Source organism: Herpailurus yagouaroundi, unplaced genomic scaffold (genome assembly GCF_014898765.1).
Source record: "Herpailurus yagouaroundi ecotype Mexico unplaced genomic scaffold, PumYag 77, whole genome shotgun sequence".
In the NCBI taxonomy this organism is placed as follows: Eukaryota; Metazoa; Chordata; class Mammalia; order Carnivora; family Felidae; genus Herpailurus; species Herpailurus yagouaroundi.
This window is the reverse complement of record NW_024412388.1, coordinates 7,064,830-7,079,160: the sequence shown is the minus strand read 5'-3', so window position 1 is coordinate 7,079,160 and position 14,331 is coordinate 7,064,830. Positions and strand designations below refer to the sequence as shown.

Here is a 14,331-nt window from a genome sequence, read left to right as displayed (position 1 = left end):
CAGCTTTGGGACCGATGCGGTGGCGGAGGCGCCGAGGGGGCGCCGAGGGGACCCCGAGGGCCCCGGGAGGTTGTTCGGTTTCTGGTCTGGGGGGAGCCGGAAGAGTTTCGGGGGCGGGGGTTCCCGGCGACCCCTGCTGGCAGGTGGGGCCTAGTTCGAGCCTGGCCGCCGCAGGACCCAAGTGCGGGAGCTTCAAGCTCCCCCGTGGGGACGGGATTTGGGGCTGTGGCCGGAGCTGCTCCCCGACGCGTCCGGATGGTTGAGGTCCCGACGCTGCTCACGTCCAGCGGGGAAAATGTGTGCCCTCCGCCCTTATCTTTTCCCTGCTTCTGGGTTTGACGGCTTCCCCCCAGGCGTGCGGGGGTGCCGGGCTTTCCTCAGTGACGCCCGCGACCTCTTCTAGGGAACGTCTCAGAAAGGCCGCCCGAGGCGCAGTGGAGGGAGAAAACGGGTTCCCTCCCTCCCTTGCTCCGCTCTCCTCCTCCCCATGGTGTCTTCCTGAAACGGGAAGGGTGTGTTTCGAGCGCAGGCTGCTCAAGTGGAAGTTACCTGGACTGCTTTAGGCCAAGTTTATGTCAAGTAAATGAAACTACTTGATGATGGTTTCCTATTCCTCAGCCGACTCCACCTCCAAGTGGTTTGAACTTTGAGCTTCTTGTAGCCCTGATGAACAATTTGGCTTTCGTCAAGTTTGTGACACTTGGAACTTCAACAGTTGGAGGTTTATGCACTTTGGGACCGGGCCACACTGCGCGGAGTTCAAAGTGCTAGGAGGCCAGGTGAGCGTGAAACGAGCATCTTCCGCTCCAGATTGCGGTTTTTGAGCGCCCTTTTCGGCAGTTTTGTGAAAGGTGCACCGCCTTTATTGACTACTAGGTGGTGCCAGCGAGTTCATCTTTCTGGATAAATTTCAAATAATGAGCAGTGCCAGGATGCGGCTTTTGAAGTGCCCCATCTTCCCTGAAATTTACTTAAAATAGTTTTACCTCTTTAAAATAGCTGGTGCCCTTATACACTTTATCCAGTTATTGAATATCTATTCTCTACTAAGTGCTGAGGATGCTAAAAGAGGAATCAAATTCATTTTCTCCTGAGAGTTCATAGTCTGAAGAGAAAGGCCAATAATCAATGTGCTATAATGAAAGCACATATAACTTAAGGCAGAAATAAGTGCTAAGAAGAGAGTAAGATGTGAGATGCAATGGAAGAAGCAATCATTATTCATTTACCAATTATGTATCCAGACCTTCTGTCTGCCCAACGTTATTGTAGCTGCTGATGTATAAAGAAGTAAAGGGGCGCCTGGGTGGTTCAGTTCGTTGACCTTCCGCTCAGGTCATGATCTCACGTTTGGTGAGTTTAAGCCCCTGGTGAGAATTTGAGCTGGCAGTGCAGAGCCTGCTTTGAATTCTCTGTCTCTCTCTGTCCCTCCCCTGCTCATTCTTTTTTTTTTTTTTTATTTTTTTTATTTTTTTTTTTTTATTTTTTTTATTTTTTTTTTTTTTTAACGTTTATTTATTTTTGAGACAGAGAGACAGAGCATGAACGGGGGAGGGTCAGAGAGAGGGAGACACAGAATCCGAAACAGGCTCCAGGCTCTGAGCTGTGAGCACAGAGCCCGACGCGGGGCTCGAACTCACGGACCGCGAGATCATGACCTGAGCGGAAGTCAGCCGCTTAACCCACTGAGCCACCCAGGCGCCCCCTGCCTGCTCATTCTCTCTCTCTCTCTCCCTCCCTCTCTCTCTCTCTCTCTCAGATAAATATTTAAAAAAAAAAAAATCCCAAGTTACAAATAATTCACAATTTAGTGATTGGGAAGGAACCAAGAAAGACATTATGGAGAAGCTGAAACTTTAGCTAGACCCTGAAGAATGGATTACCTGGGCTTGATAGGTACCAAAAAAAAAAAAAAAAAAAAAAAAAAAAAAAAAAAAACAAGCATGCTCAAAGAAAAGAATGAAAGTGCATGGCATGTTTTGAAATAGCAAGTAGTGCCCTCTTCGGCTGCACATATCCTAAAATTGAAACAGCAAGTAGTTCAGCATGGTTAGACTGTAGGACACTGAGCCTGAAAAGACACTGTCAGTTTTAGGTTTGGCTTTACTTTCACTGGCAAATTCAACAGATATAAAATGTAAAATTTTTTTAACTTTTTTTTTTTTTTTTTTTTTTGAGAGAGAAAGCTTGCAAGCAGGGGAGAGGGGCAGAGGGAGAGAGAGAGAGAATGTCAAGCAAGCTCCAGGCTCAGTGTGGAGACTAACTCAGGGCTCCAATCCCACAACCCTGAGATTGTGACCTGAGCCACAATCACAGAGTCAGATGCTCAACCACCTGAGCCACCCAGGTGCCCCTGAAAGAAAATTTATTTATTTATTATTTGTTTATTTACTTACTTATTTTAATATTTATTTGTTTTCGAGAGAGAGAGACAGGGCACAAGCAGAGGAGGGGCAGAGAGAGAGGGAGACACAGAATCCGAAGCAGGCTTCAGGCTCCAAGCTGTCAGCACAGAGCCCGACGCGGGACTCAAACCCATGAGCTGTGAGATCATGACCTGAGGTGAAGACCAACACTCAGCTGACTGAGCTACCCAGATGCCCCTATTTACTTATTTATTTATTTATTTACTTACTTACTTACTTACTTACTTAAATGTTTATTTTTGAGAGCCAGAGAGAGAGCGCTAGTGCACACATGCAAACAGGGCAGAGGCCAAGAGAAAAGGAAAGAGAGAATCAATCCCAAGCAGACTACACTGTCAGCACAGATTCCAGTGTGAGGCTCAATCCCATAAACCATGAGATCATGATGTGAGCAGAAACCCAAGTCAAACGCTTAGCCAACTGAGCCTAAAATAAAATTTAAATGTGTATTTCCCAGGGGAAATTATACGTGAAGCATAGCTGTAATAAATTAGACTTTTGGCTAACCTATTATACATGACATACAGCTATAATAAGTTACACTTCTGGCTATAATGTAGCTCGTTTATATTTCTGTATCATTAATCACTGTAGATGACTTAAGCCAATTTTAACAGCTATGGCAGTAAGAATAGATTTTCACTGATTACATTCTATTTTGAAATATAACGTAAGGAATTCTCTTCATTGAGGTTCACATACCAGATCATCTGGTAGTGATTATGTGTAGGAAAATTTTAAATGCTCTAATAAATTACCCTAGGATTTAGGTTTTGATGAATCATTATACCTGATATTAAGCAAAACATGTTTCCTGAAAGAAATGTGAGTTTAATTTTTATAAATGGAAAAACTTAAACACTATGTTGTTGTTGTTTTTAAGTTTACTTATTTATGTTGAATGAGAGAGTTCTGGGGAGAGACAGAGAAGGAGAAAGAATCCCAAACAGGCCAGTGCAGAGCCCATCAGGGCTCAAACCCATGAACTGTGAGATCATGACCTAAGCCAAAACCAAGAGTCAGACTCTTCACCAACTGAGCCACCCAGGCCCCCCTTAAAGACTATAAATGTTGAGATAAACGCATACAGTATCAGCACACCAAAAGCAGCAGCTTTTCTCTACACTAGCAATAATCAGAAAAAAATTTTTTAAGTAATCTCTGTGCCCAACACCAGGCATGAACTCATAATCCGAAGATCAAAAGTTGCATGGTCTACCAACTGAGCCAACCAGGTGCCCCGCAATAATTAGAAATTGTAATAATGGGTGCCTAGGTGGCTCATTTGTTGAGTGTCTGACTTCGGCTCAGGTCATGATTTCACGATTCATGAGTTCGAGCCCCAATTGGACTCACTGCTCTCAGTGCAGAGCCAGCTTCAAATCCTCTGTCTCCCTCTCTCTTTGCCCCTCCCCCACTCACACTCTCTCAAAAATAAAGCATTAAAAAAAAAGAAATTGTAATAACAAGAAGTCTATTCCCAGTATTAACAAAAAACATATATAAAATGTCGAAGAATAGCCAGTGTTCAAGGCCTTTGTTAACAAAACAATACTTTTAAACTTAAAGATTGTGAAAGAAAGCCAAGATAAATGGAGTGATACATTGTTTGACAGGAAGATTCAAATTTCAGGGATACAGATCTGCATATTAGGCTCTAATTTTAATGTAATCCCTCTCAAAATTTCAATTGCATTTTTTTTAAATGTTTATTTATTTTTGAGACAGAGCATGAGCAGGGGAGGGGCAGAGAGAGAGGGAGACACAGAATCTGAAGCAGGCTCCAGGCTCTGAGCTCTCCCCACAGAGCCCGATGCCAGGCTCGAACTCGTCAAATGCAAGATCATGACCTGAGCCGAAGTCAGACACTCAACTGACTGAGCTACCCAGGCACCCCAATCAATTGCATTTTTTTTTTAATTTTTAATTTATTTATTTATTTTTTTTTTTTTTGAGAGACCTAGCACAAATGGGGAGGGGCAGAGAGAGAGGGAGACACAGAATCAGAATCGGAAGCAGGCTGCAGGCTCTAAACTGTCAGGACAGAGCCCCATACAGGGCTGCTGAGCCGAAGTCAGATGCTCGACCGACTGAGCCACCCAGGCACCCCTTCATTGCATTTTTAAGGGAACTTGACACTCTGATTTTTTTTTTTTAATTTTTTTTTCAACGTTTATTTATTTTTGGAACAGAGAGAGACAGAGCATGAACGGGGGAGGGGCAGAGAGAGAGGGAGACACAGAATCAGAAACAGGCTCCAGGCTCCGAGCCATCAGCCCAGAGCCTGACGCGGGGCTCGAACTCACAGACCGCAAGATCGTGACCTGGCTGAAGTCGGACGCTTAACCGACTGCGCCACCCAGGCGCCCCGACACTCTGATTCTTAAATTCATCCAGAAGAGAAAATGCATAGGAATAGCCAAGAATTACTGGGGAAAGAAAATTCCGCAATAATAAAGGCAACTCCCTATCAGTTATCACTGTACCAGCTTTATAGCGGACAAAATAACAAGGTAGTCTTATGACCAGAATGTTCTCAGTGAAACAGACGTGAGTCTTTCTACTGAGTCTACATTAAAAGTGGCATAAATACTGACTAATAAACAGTGTTGGGGCAACTCACTCCTCCTTTGAAAGAAAATAGAAGTTAGAATCGTATTTCATAGCATTAACAAAAAGAGTTGAAGTGGCTTAAAGACCTGAATGTAGGGGTGCCTGGGTGGCCCAGTCGTTAAGCAACTGACTTTGGCTCAGGTCATGATCTCCAGTTTGTGAGTTCGAGTCCCACTTCGGGTGAGCATGAGGCCCACTTCTCACTCTCTCCCTCTCTCTCTCTTTCCCTCTCTCCCTCCCTCCCTCCCTCTGCCCCTCCCGGGATTCTCTTTCTCTACCCCTCACTAACTTGCTCTCTCTCTGTCTCAAGAAAAAAAAAAAAAAACTGGATGTAAAAAGAAAAATTTATGTAAGTCTTAGAATATAAAATCGTGTGTTTTTTAAAATCTTGAGATGGTTAGGGCCTGCCTTCATGGGACATAAAACTAATAAGACTTAAAGAAGAAGACAGATTTGGCCATTAAAAATAATAATTTATCATTGGGGCACCTGGGTGGCTCAACTTAAGTGTCCGACTTCGGCTCAGGTCATGATCTCACAGTTCATGAGTTCAAGCCCCTCATCAGGCTCTCTGCTGTCGGCGCAGAGCCTGCTTCGAATCCTCTGTCTCCCTCTCTCTCCGCCCCTCCCCTGCTCGCACACGTGTGCACGTACACACCCTCTCTCTCAAAAATAAACACTTAATAATAATTTATTATGACAAAAAAAACCAATAAGTAAAATTTAAAGTCAAGAGATGAGATCATATTTGCAACATAACTGCAAAGGCTTCATACTGCTGTAAATCAGTAAGAGAAAAATAATCCAGGGGCATATTTCCAAGGGAGAAATTCACAGCAAAAATTGTCAGTGCCCGCAAGTTATTAGGTAAATGCACATAAAACCAACAAGACAATGCTAAGAGTGTTCTTTTTTTTTTTTTTTTTTTTAATTTTTTAATGTTTATTTATTTTGGAGACAGAGCATGAACGGGGGAGGGGCAGAGATAGAGGGAGACAGAATCTGAAGCAGGCTCCAGGCTCTGAGCTGTCAGCACAGAACCCGATGCCGGGCTCGAACCCACAAACTGCGAGATCATGACCTGAGCCGAAGTCAGACACTCAACTGACTAAGCCACCCAGGCGCCCCAGGAATGTTCTGAGTCCTAGAGAATACTTACTAAGAATGAAAAAGAATGTTACAATGAATCTTTTTGTAAAGCAAAAAGATTTATTTCTTTTTTTTTTTTTTTTAATGTTTTAATTTATTTATTTTGAGAGAGAAAGGGAATATGCAAGCAGGAGAGGGGCAGAGAAAGATAGAATCCCAATTGGGCTCCGCAGTGCAGAGCCCCATGCAGAGCTCAACCCCACCAACCATGAGATCTTGACCTGAGCAAGGGTTGGATGCCCAACCAACTGAGCCACCCAGGTGTCCCAGCCCTAATCTATTTCTTTATAAAATTGTGTTTTCAGGGGTGCCTGGGTGGCCCAGTTGGTTGAACATCCAACTTCGGCTCAGGTCATGATCTCATGGCTCATGAGTTTGAGCCCTACACCCGGCTCACTGCTGTCATCCGCTTTGGATCCTCTGTCCCCCTCTCTCTGCCCCTCCCTGCTCACGCGTCTGCTCTCTCCCTCAAAAATAAATAAACATTTTTAAAAGATTGTGTTTTTAACTATCAAATCTGTTTAAAGTAAGATGGACCAATAGTGAAGACTTTTAATTAATTTGTCAAGTCAGGTTAAGAAGACTGCCAGGCATTCTTGTGGGGTGTTGCTAGTATAGGAGTTTAAACTACTATACCTAAAATGCAATTCTCTTTGCACAACTCTCTTTCCCACACCTGTAGCTCAGAATGAACATAGCCCATTGTGAATTGCACTGGAACGTGGAATCATTTCAAATAACCAAATATATACTGTATGTGGGCTTATTGTTCTTCCTAGAGGTCAAAATGGCTTCCAGAGGAAAGACAGAGACAAGCAAATTAAAGCAGAATTTAGAAGAACAGTTGGATAGACTAATGCAGCAATTACAAGATCTGGAGGAATGCAGGTGAGAGTAACTGAATGCTGCTATGCAGTCCAGTGGCTTTTTTCTGCAGCTAGATTACAAGCTCTGGGTGCAGGCACCTGTGTGATTTTGGTTTCCCCTGTAGTGTTCTTCACAGTGCTTTGTCTGTTGGAGAAATAAACTCAGGGCGAGCCTTGGAGTCATAAAGGTAACCCCCTTAAGTTTCCATTTCCCTGAGTGTGAAGTGAAAATAATAACTAACACCTACCTTCTCTTTGGTGTTTAAAATAGGCCTGCTTGGTATCAAGCTGAGAAGATACCACTTGAACTTCTAGTGTCTTTTCAACTTCAACTGTTCCAAGGACCAAAAGCGTTCATTGCCTTTTTTAACTACTTTGAAAGGTTGTTGTAAATATTTCAAGTCAAGGGGCCAAAACAATACTTGGCCCAGAGCCGATGCTCAATAAGTGGTAGCTGTCGTTGAATTTGTAGTGAATGTTTAATAAATGGCTTGTTCGAGTAGTGAATAAAAATAGCCTCGTTCGCAGACGATAGGTGGTGCATTGCTATTGTATTTCAAGGTGCACAGAATTTTATCTACCATCAATGATGGTCATAAATGAAATGGCTGCTTTGTCAAGCCCTGTTGTGTGTCAAGCACTTTCTATATTTCATTTAATGCTCGTAGCAGCCCTGTAAGGTAGTACTATCATTATCTGTGGCTTATAGATCAAGAAAATGAGACTCAGCTGTGTTAAGTGTCTTGCCCAAGGTTATGCATTGATTCGTAGAGTGCTTAAAAGGAAGTTATTATGTGGTTTGTTAAGTGTGCCTCATTTTGGTAAAAGAAAAATGGTTAATTATCAAGGTAACCACATTGCAGGAAAGTGCCTGTATTAGACTAACATCTGAACACATCCGTTTTTAGCATTTTGTTGTTTCCTTTCAGCCTTGTCCCTCAGTATATTTTTTGTAAATATATGTATCTGAAGTCTTAGAGTCCAAATATAAGATTGCTTTTTTTTCACTTAGAACTCTGTTTTTCTATGTTTGCTGTACTTCAGAGAGGAACTTGATACAGATGAATATGAAGAAACCAAAAAGGAAACTCTGGAGCAACTAAGTGAATTTAATGATTCACTGAAGAAAATCATGTCTGGAAATATGACTTTGGTAGATGAGCTCAGTGGAATGCAACTGGTGAGCATAATTTACTTACACTAGTGACACAGTTTGTCTTTTTCCCCTTTTTTTTATAAGTATATTTAAGATAGAAACCCTTTTTTGGGGTTTAACTTCCAGATGAGTGTCTGCTTATCAATACAACAGCATAGCAAACGGAGACTAAAATTATAACGGTGTTTGATGAACAAAGACGACCTGTTAGTAATTGAAAACTCATCAGTCAATTACTGTAATGTCTGATTCATTGGAATATTTGGCTTAGTTTTTACCTTCTTATATCCTAGGCTATCCAGGCAGCTATCAGCCAGGCCTTTAAAACCCCAGAGGTCATCAGATTATTTGCAAAGAAACAACCAGGTCAACTTCGGACAAGGTTAGCGGAGGTAAAATTTCTTTACATTGATTTAATTGCTGTGCGTATTTTTTTCTCAGCTCCAGAATTTGCTCATTATGTTCGTCTGAAGTTTAAAAATTGGTCAGTTGAGAATGTACACCACCACCAAGAGTGAATCCTAATGTATAGACTGTGGACTTGGGGGGATTGTGTGGTGTCAGTGAGCCACTCTGGTGGATGATGAAAAATCATGGGGAGGCTGTGCATGAGTGGGGGGCAGGGAGGATACGGGAAATTTTTGTATGTTTACACAATTTGCTGTGAACCTGAAACTGCTCTAGAAAATAGTCAGCTACCAAAAAAAAATTTGATCAGTTGATTTGAGAGCCACAACCCACAGTTTTCTGACAAAATTAGTCTTTTGAGCAATTATTGAATATAGAGGTGTAAACAGCATATGGCAGTTTAAATTGCTACTAACTGCTTCTACTCGAACCCCAACTTTAAGGTTTTACCATTTATTTCTGAAGCCGAGTTGAAATTCCATCTAGAATTCATTAGCAGCATTGCTTTTTGTGCATGTAGCCTTTCTCATCTAAGAATTTCAAACATCTCTATAAACCTGGATTTGAGAAAGTCTGTTTATAGACTTGAATATAATTAAGGCATTAACAAGTGATTTACAACCACTGATAATTCAGTAGCATAGCATGGACTTGGGTCAGACTGGCAGGATTTGTATCCCTGCTCTATGGTGGAGGTATGTGACCTTAGGGAAGTTACTTTTAATAGTTTTTAACACAATTAATAATGTTTTGTTTGTTTGTTTATTTTTGAGAGAGAGACAGAGCGCGAATGGGGGGGGGGGGGGCAGAGAGAGAGAGGGAGATACAGAATCAAAGCAGGCTCCAGGCTCAGCTATCAGCACAGAGCCCGACACGGGGCTCAAACTCATGAACTGTGAGGTCATGACCTGTGCCGAAGTTGGAAGTTTAACCAACTGAGCCACCCAGGTGCCCCAATAAACTTTTTAGTAAATATTACTACTATTATTATTGAAGTTGAATAAGTTATGTTATTCAACCTATTTGTGCCTCAGTTTCCCCGTCTATAAAAAGGTGATAATAGTAGTTCCTACCTCTTAAGGTTGTTATAAGGACTAAATAAAATAATATGCGTAAAGCACATACTATGTGTAACATGTAATGTGTGTAAAGCACATGGAATAGTACCCAGGCATACTATAGGCTATCAGTGTTTCTGGTGATAGAGGTGATATTTAACCAACATTCCTGGAGACCTGATACCAGTTATCTCATTCAAGCCTATAGACCACACTTCAGTTTAAGGGAATGAGTGCTTGAAGGATAGCTTCTCTCTAAAGGAAGGTGTTGACCTACCAGTTCCTCAGTAAAGTTTATAATCAAGGCAGTGGTTATGATTAGCATTCAGATTTATTAGAACTGAGGGGCGCCTGAGTGGCTCAGTCGGTGGAGCATGTGACTCTTGATCTTGGGGTTGTGAGTTCGAGCCCCATGTTGGATATAGAGATTACTTAAAAAATAAAATCTTAAAAGATTTATTAGAACCGTGTAACTGTATTTCTGACATGTTTGCCTTGAATTGATTCTATAGTTCTTTATAATAATCAGCTAGAAGATCTTTTTTCTTTAAGAAGAAGTAGATCTAGGGGCACCTGCTTAAGCAGCCTACTCTTGATTTTGGCTTGGGCCGTGATCTCGCAGTTAGTGGGTTCGAGCCCTGCATTGGGCTCTGCGCTCACAGTGCAGAGTCTGCTTGGGATTCTCTCTCCTCCTGTCTCTCCTCCCCTCCCCTGCTCACTCACTCTCAAAAAAAGTAGATCTGAAAATCTGGATTTTATGGATAAAATGTTTTGTTTTGTTTTTTAATGTTTATTTATTTTTGAGAGAGCGAGAACAAGCACGAGCAGGGGTAGAGGATCTGAAGTGGGCCCTGCACTGACAGTAAAGAGCCCCACATGGGGCTCAAACTCATGAACTGTGAATCATGACCTGAGCCAGAGTCAGATGCTTAACAGACTGAGCCGCCCAGGCGCCCTGGACACAATGTTTTTAACTTAAGTACCATATTCTTTGCATTCATCCATTTCAGATGGATAGAGATCTCATGGTAGGAAAGCTGGAAAGAGGCCTGTACACTCAACAGAAAGTGGAGATACTAACAGCTCTCAGGAAACTTGGAGAGAAGGTACCTATATTTAATTTAATATATTAGGTATAAAGAAAAGGTACAAAGTATTTGGTATAGAACTTTGTGAGCTGTGATCTAGTTTGTGGTCCTGAGACATTCTTAAAGGTGGTTCCTAGAACCTCTTGTTAACATTCGAATCCGCTCTCTCGGGCTTTGTTTTGTTTTGTTTTGTTTTGTTTAGCTGACCGCAGATGATGAGGCCTTCTTGTCAGCAAATGCAGGTGCTATACTCAGCCAGTTTGAGAAAGTGTCTACAGACCTCGGTGAGTCTCCTCGTATTTCTGAAAGCTGTCCAGGCATTACTGCTCACATTGATGGATACCATGAGTGAGGTAACAGGATGGCCTTATCTTGAGTTTAGAGGTAAAACCAGGGGCGCCTGGGTGGCTCACTCTGACTCTTGATCTCAGCTTAGGTTGTGGTCTCGGGGTCCTGATTTCAAGCCCTGCATCGGGCTCCATGCTGGGCATGAAGCCTACTTAAGAAAAAAAAAAAATTGAGGTAAAACCAGAAGTGTTTTCTTTATAAATCCCTCGTATTAGGTTTATTTCCTAATATTTTTAAATTGGGGCGCCTGGGTGGCTCAGTCGGTTGAGTGTCCGACTTTGGCTCAGGTCATGATCTCACAGTCTGTGAGTTCAAGCCCCGTATCGGGCTCTGTGCTGATGGCTCAGAGCCTGGAGCCTGCTTCCGATTCTGTGTCTCCCTCTCTCTCTGCCCCTTCCCTGCTCATGCTCTGTCTCTCTGTGTCTCAAAAATAAATAAAAACATTAAGAAAAAAAAATTTTTTTAATTAAAAATAAATTAATATAGTCTAATATTTTTAAAATATTTGTCAGCTAAATATAAATATAAAGTAAACTAAAATCTTATATATTCTATCTCACTTTTTTTTTTATTTTTTTTTTAATGTTTATTTTTGAGAGAGACAGAGACAATGCGAGTGGGTTAGGGGCAGAGAGAGAGGGAGACACAGAATCCGAAGCAGGCTTCAGGCTCCCAGCTGTCGGCACAGAGCCTGACGCAGGACTCGAACTCATGAGCTATGAGATCATGACCTGAGCCAAAATCGGATGCTCAACTGACTGAGCCAGCCAGGTGCCCCTCTATTTGACATTTAAAGTTAGAGTAAGGGGGCACCTGGCTGGCTCAGTTAGTAAAGCATGTAACTCTTTTCTTTTTTTCTTGTTTTTAATTTAAAGTTTATTTATTTATTAATTTTGAGAGAAACAGAGGCAGAGTGAGCAGGGGAGGGGCAGAGAGAGAGAGAGGAAGAGAGAGAACCCCAAGCAGGCTTTGTGCTGTCAGTGTAGAGCATACAACTTTTGATTTTGGGATCGTGAGTTTGAGCCCCACATTGCAGGTAGAGATTACTTAAAAATAAAGTAAGTGAAGTAAGTAAGTTGAAGTAAGGATTTGTAACCAATAAATCATCCTCTGTGTGTGAGATATTTGTGCAGGGGAAAGGAAGTTGGGAATTGGTACTGAGAAAGTTTAGGGGTAATGCTCTGATTATAGAAGCGAGTTTTATTTTCTGTTTCAATAGCTATGGAACTTGAAATGCATTTGAAATAACCTTTGTTTATTATGTTTATTTCTCCTTAGGCTCTGGAGACAAAGTTCTTGCATTGGCAAGTTTTGAGGTCGAAAAAACAAAAAAATGACATGGTGTGGAAGCTTGGGACATTGATCACATTCTTGCTGTAAATGGCATTTGTCTCATAGGGATTTTGAATCATTGCAAAGAAATCAAGAGATTCTTGAAATACATTGATAACCTGAGAAACGGTGACAGAAAACATACTTGTGGCTTCTGGTTATACCCTTCCTCGTTGTGCTTCAGGGCTACTTGCCTGAGTGATCCTAGATGGGTGGGATGAGGAACCCATTGGGCCTTATTCATCATGTCTTGTGTGTTTGAGAGAAGGAACAGAAAACAGTCTCTCTGCCTGGTTTTATTAAGCCTCCTTGTTTTAAGTGCTGATAGTAAATGAAAAGATGTGAACTAATGATTCTTTTCTGCTCATAATTTATCCCCACTTGTTGGAGTGAATAGTGTACCAACATCAATAGGCGTCCTGTGTGTTTATAGAATTTTAGAGTTCTAAGTGATCTTGGAAATCATTTTCATTTTATAATCAAGGAAACTGAGGCTCAGAAAGAACAAGTTGACTTGCTGAAAGTCACATCCGAGACAGAGCTGGTTTATAAGACTTGGGCATCCTGACTCTCAGTTTAGTGTCCATTGAGTTTTATTTCTTTATTTTGTGCTGTTTTTAAAAACTAATTAACACATATTTGGGCAAGTCCGTGTTTATGAAAATTCCATGTCCCAACAAAAAGTTGTCACTAAGGGACCATTCCTCCAGCCTGTAGGACCTCCATATGAAAGGGGCCCATTGTATCCCTCAGTTGTGAGCTTGGAACAATGGGAGCCCTGTTGAGAGTCTCCTGGAGTAACTTAACCTCCTGCTTTGTTTCACCAGGGAAGTAATTGAAAGTGGCAGCTAGAGTCCCCCGCCCCAGCCCTCCCCACCATGTGTGACCTCTTTGCTGAAACCCAGTAGGTGGTGACTGTAACTATTATTTACTCTTCTGTTTTTGGAGAAACACAAAATAAGTTACGAGGAAAAACATACTCTCAAGTGTTTATATTTCTCTGCATGCTCAAATATATAGATTTCCCCATGCATATGTATATGCTAGCTTATTTTCTAGGCTCGGGCCACTTTATATTTTTTTCATGTGTGTCTCAGTTTTCTTTTCCTTTGCACTTTATCCAAATTAAAACACTTCTGAAGCTTCTCATATACTGTAAACTCTACTAGGTGCTCTGCCAACTGGACAAATTAGGGACCTCAGCTTCATTAATGCCTTATTTGGAACTCTTAATGGGTAACTTTTTATATATTGGTTTATAGCGGTCAAAAACTCATTGAAATTGTAACAAACCAAGAAAAAGCAAATTGCCTGCTACCCATGTAGGATTTTATGGTCAATCATCATTATTTCATTATTCTGCATTTTTGTTTGTTCAAGTGATCTCTACACCCAACGTGGGGCTTGAACTCAGGACCCCGAGATCAAACGTCACATGCTCTACCAACGGAACCAGCCAGGCACCCCTAGTCTGCATTGTTTTTAACTGAGGTGAAACTCACGTCCTATAAAAATCAGAAATGTACAATTCAGTGGTGTTTAGTACGTTCACAATGTTGTGCAGCCATCACCATCTAGTTCCAAAACATTTTCACCACCCCAAAGGAGACGCCACACCCATTAAGCAGTCACTCCCCGTGCACTCCTCCACATCCCAGCCCTCCGGCAACAACTAATCTGCTTTCTGTCTCTGGATTTACCTATTCTGGAAAATTCCTGTCAATGGAAGCATACGGTATGCGACCTTTTGTGTCTGGCTTCTTTCACTTAGCGTATTTTCAAGGTTAATCTAAGTTGTAGCCTGTATCAGTACTTCACTCCTTTTAATGGCTGAAAATATTTCCTTGCGTGGATACTACATTGCGCTTATGCATTTACCTCTTGAAC

At 41.8% G+C, this 14,331-nt stretch overlaps 1 protein-coding gene across 4 annotated transcripts; it reads left to right on the top strand.

Moving 5' to 3' along the window:
- Window position 1: 1 nt before the first annotated feature.
- On the top strand, window positions 2-13,473 carry LZIC (leucine zipper and CTNNBIP1 domain containing). 4 transcript variants are annotated; one of them, XM_040460735.1, is made up of 7 exons: window positions 2-721; window positions 6,968-7,076; window positions 8,099-8,234; window positions 8,504-8,602; window positions 10,687-10,782; window positions 10,967-11,048; window positions 12,391-13,473. In XM_040460735.1, the coding sequence occupies exons 1-7, from the start codon at window positions 667-669 to the stop codon at window positions 12,447-12,449; spliced, it is 636 nt and encodes a 211-aa protein (XP_040316669.1). In that variant the 5' UTR covers window positions 2-666; the 3' UTR covers window positions 12,450-13,473. The 4 variants fall into 4 exon arrangements, with proteins under 4 accessions (XP_040316669.1, XP_040316648.1, XP_040316665.1 ...); XM_040460714.1 differs by having other exon boundaries at window positions 4-779; window positions 10,967-11,148; window positions 12,391-12,488; XM_040460722.1 differs by having other exon boundaries at window positions 7-779.
- Window positions 13,474-14,331: the final 858 nt, after the last annotated feature.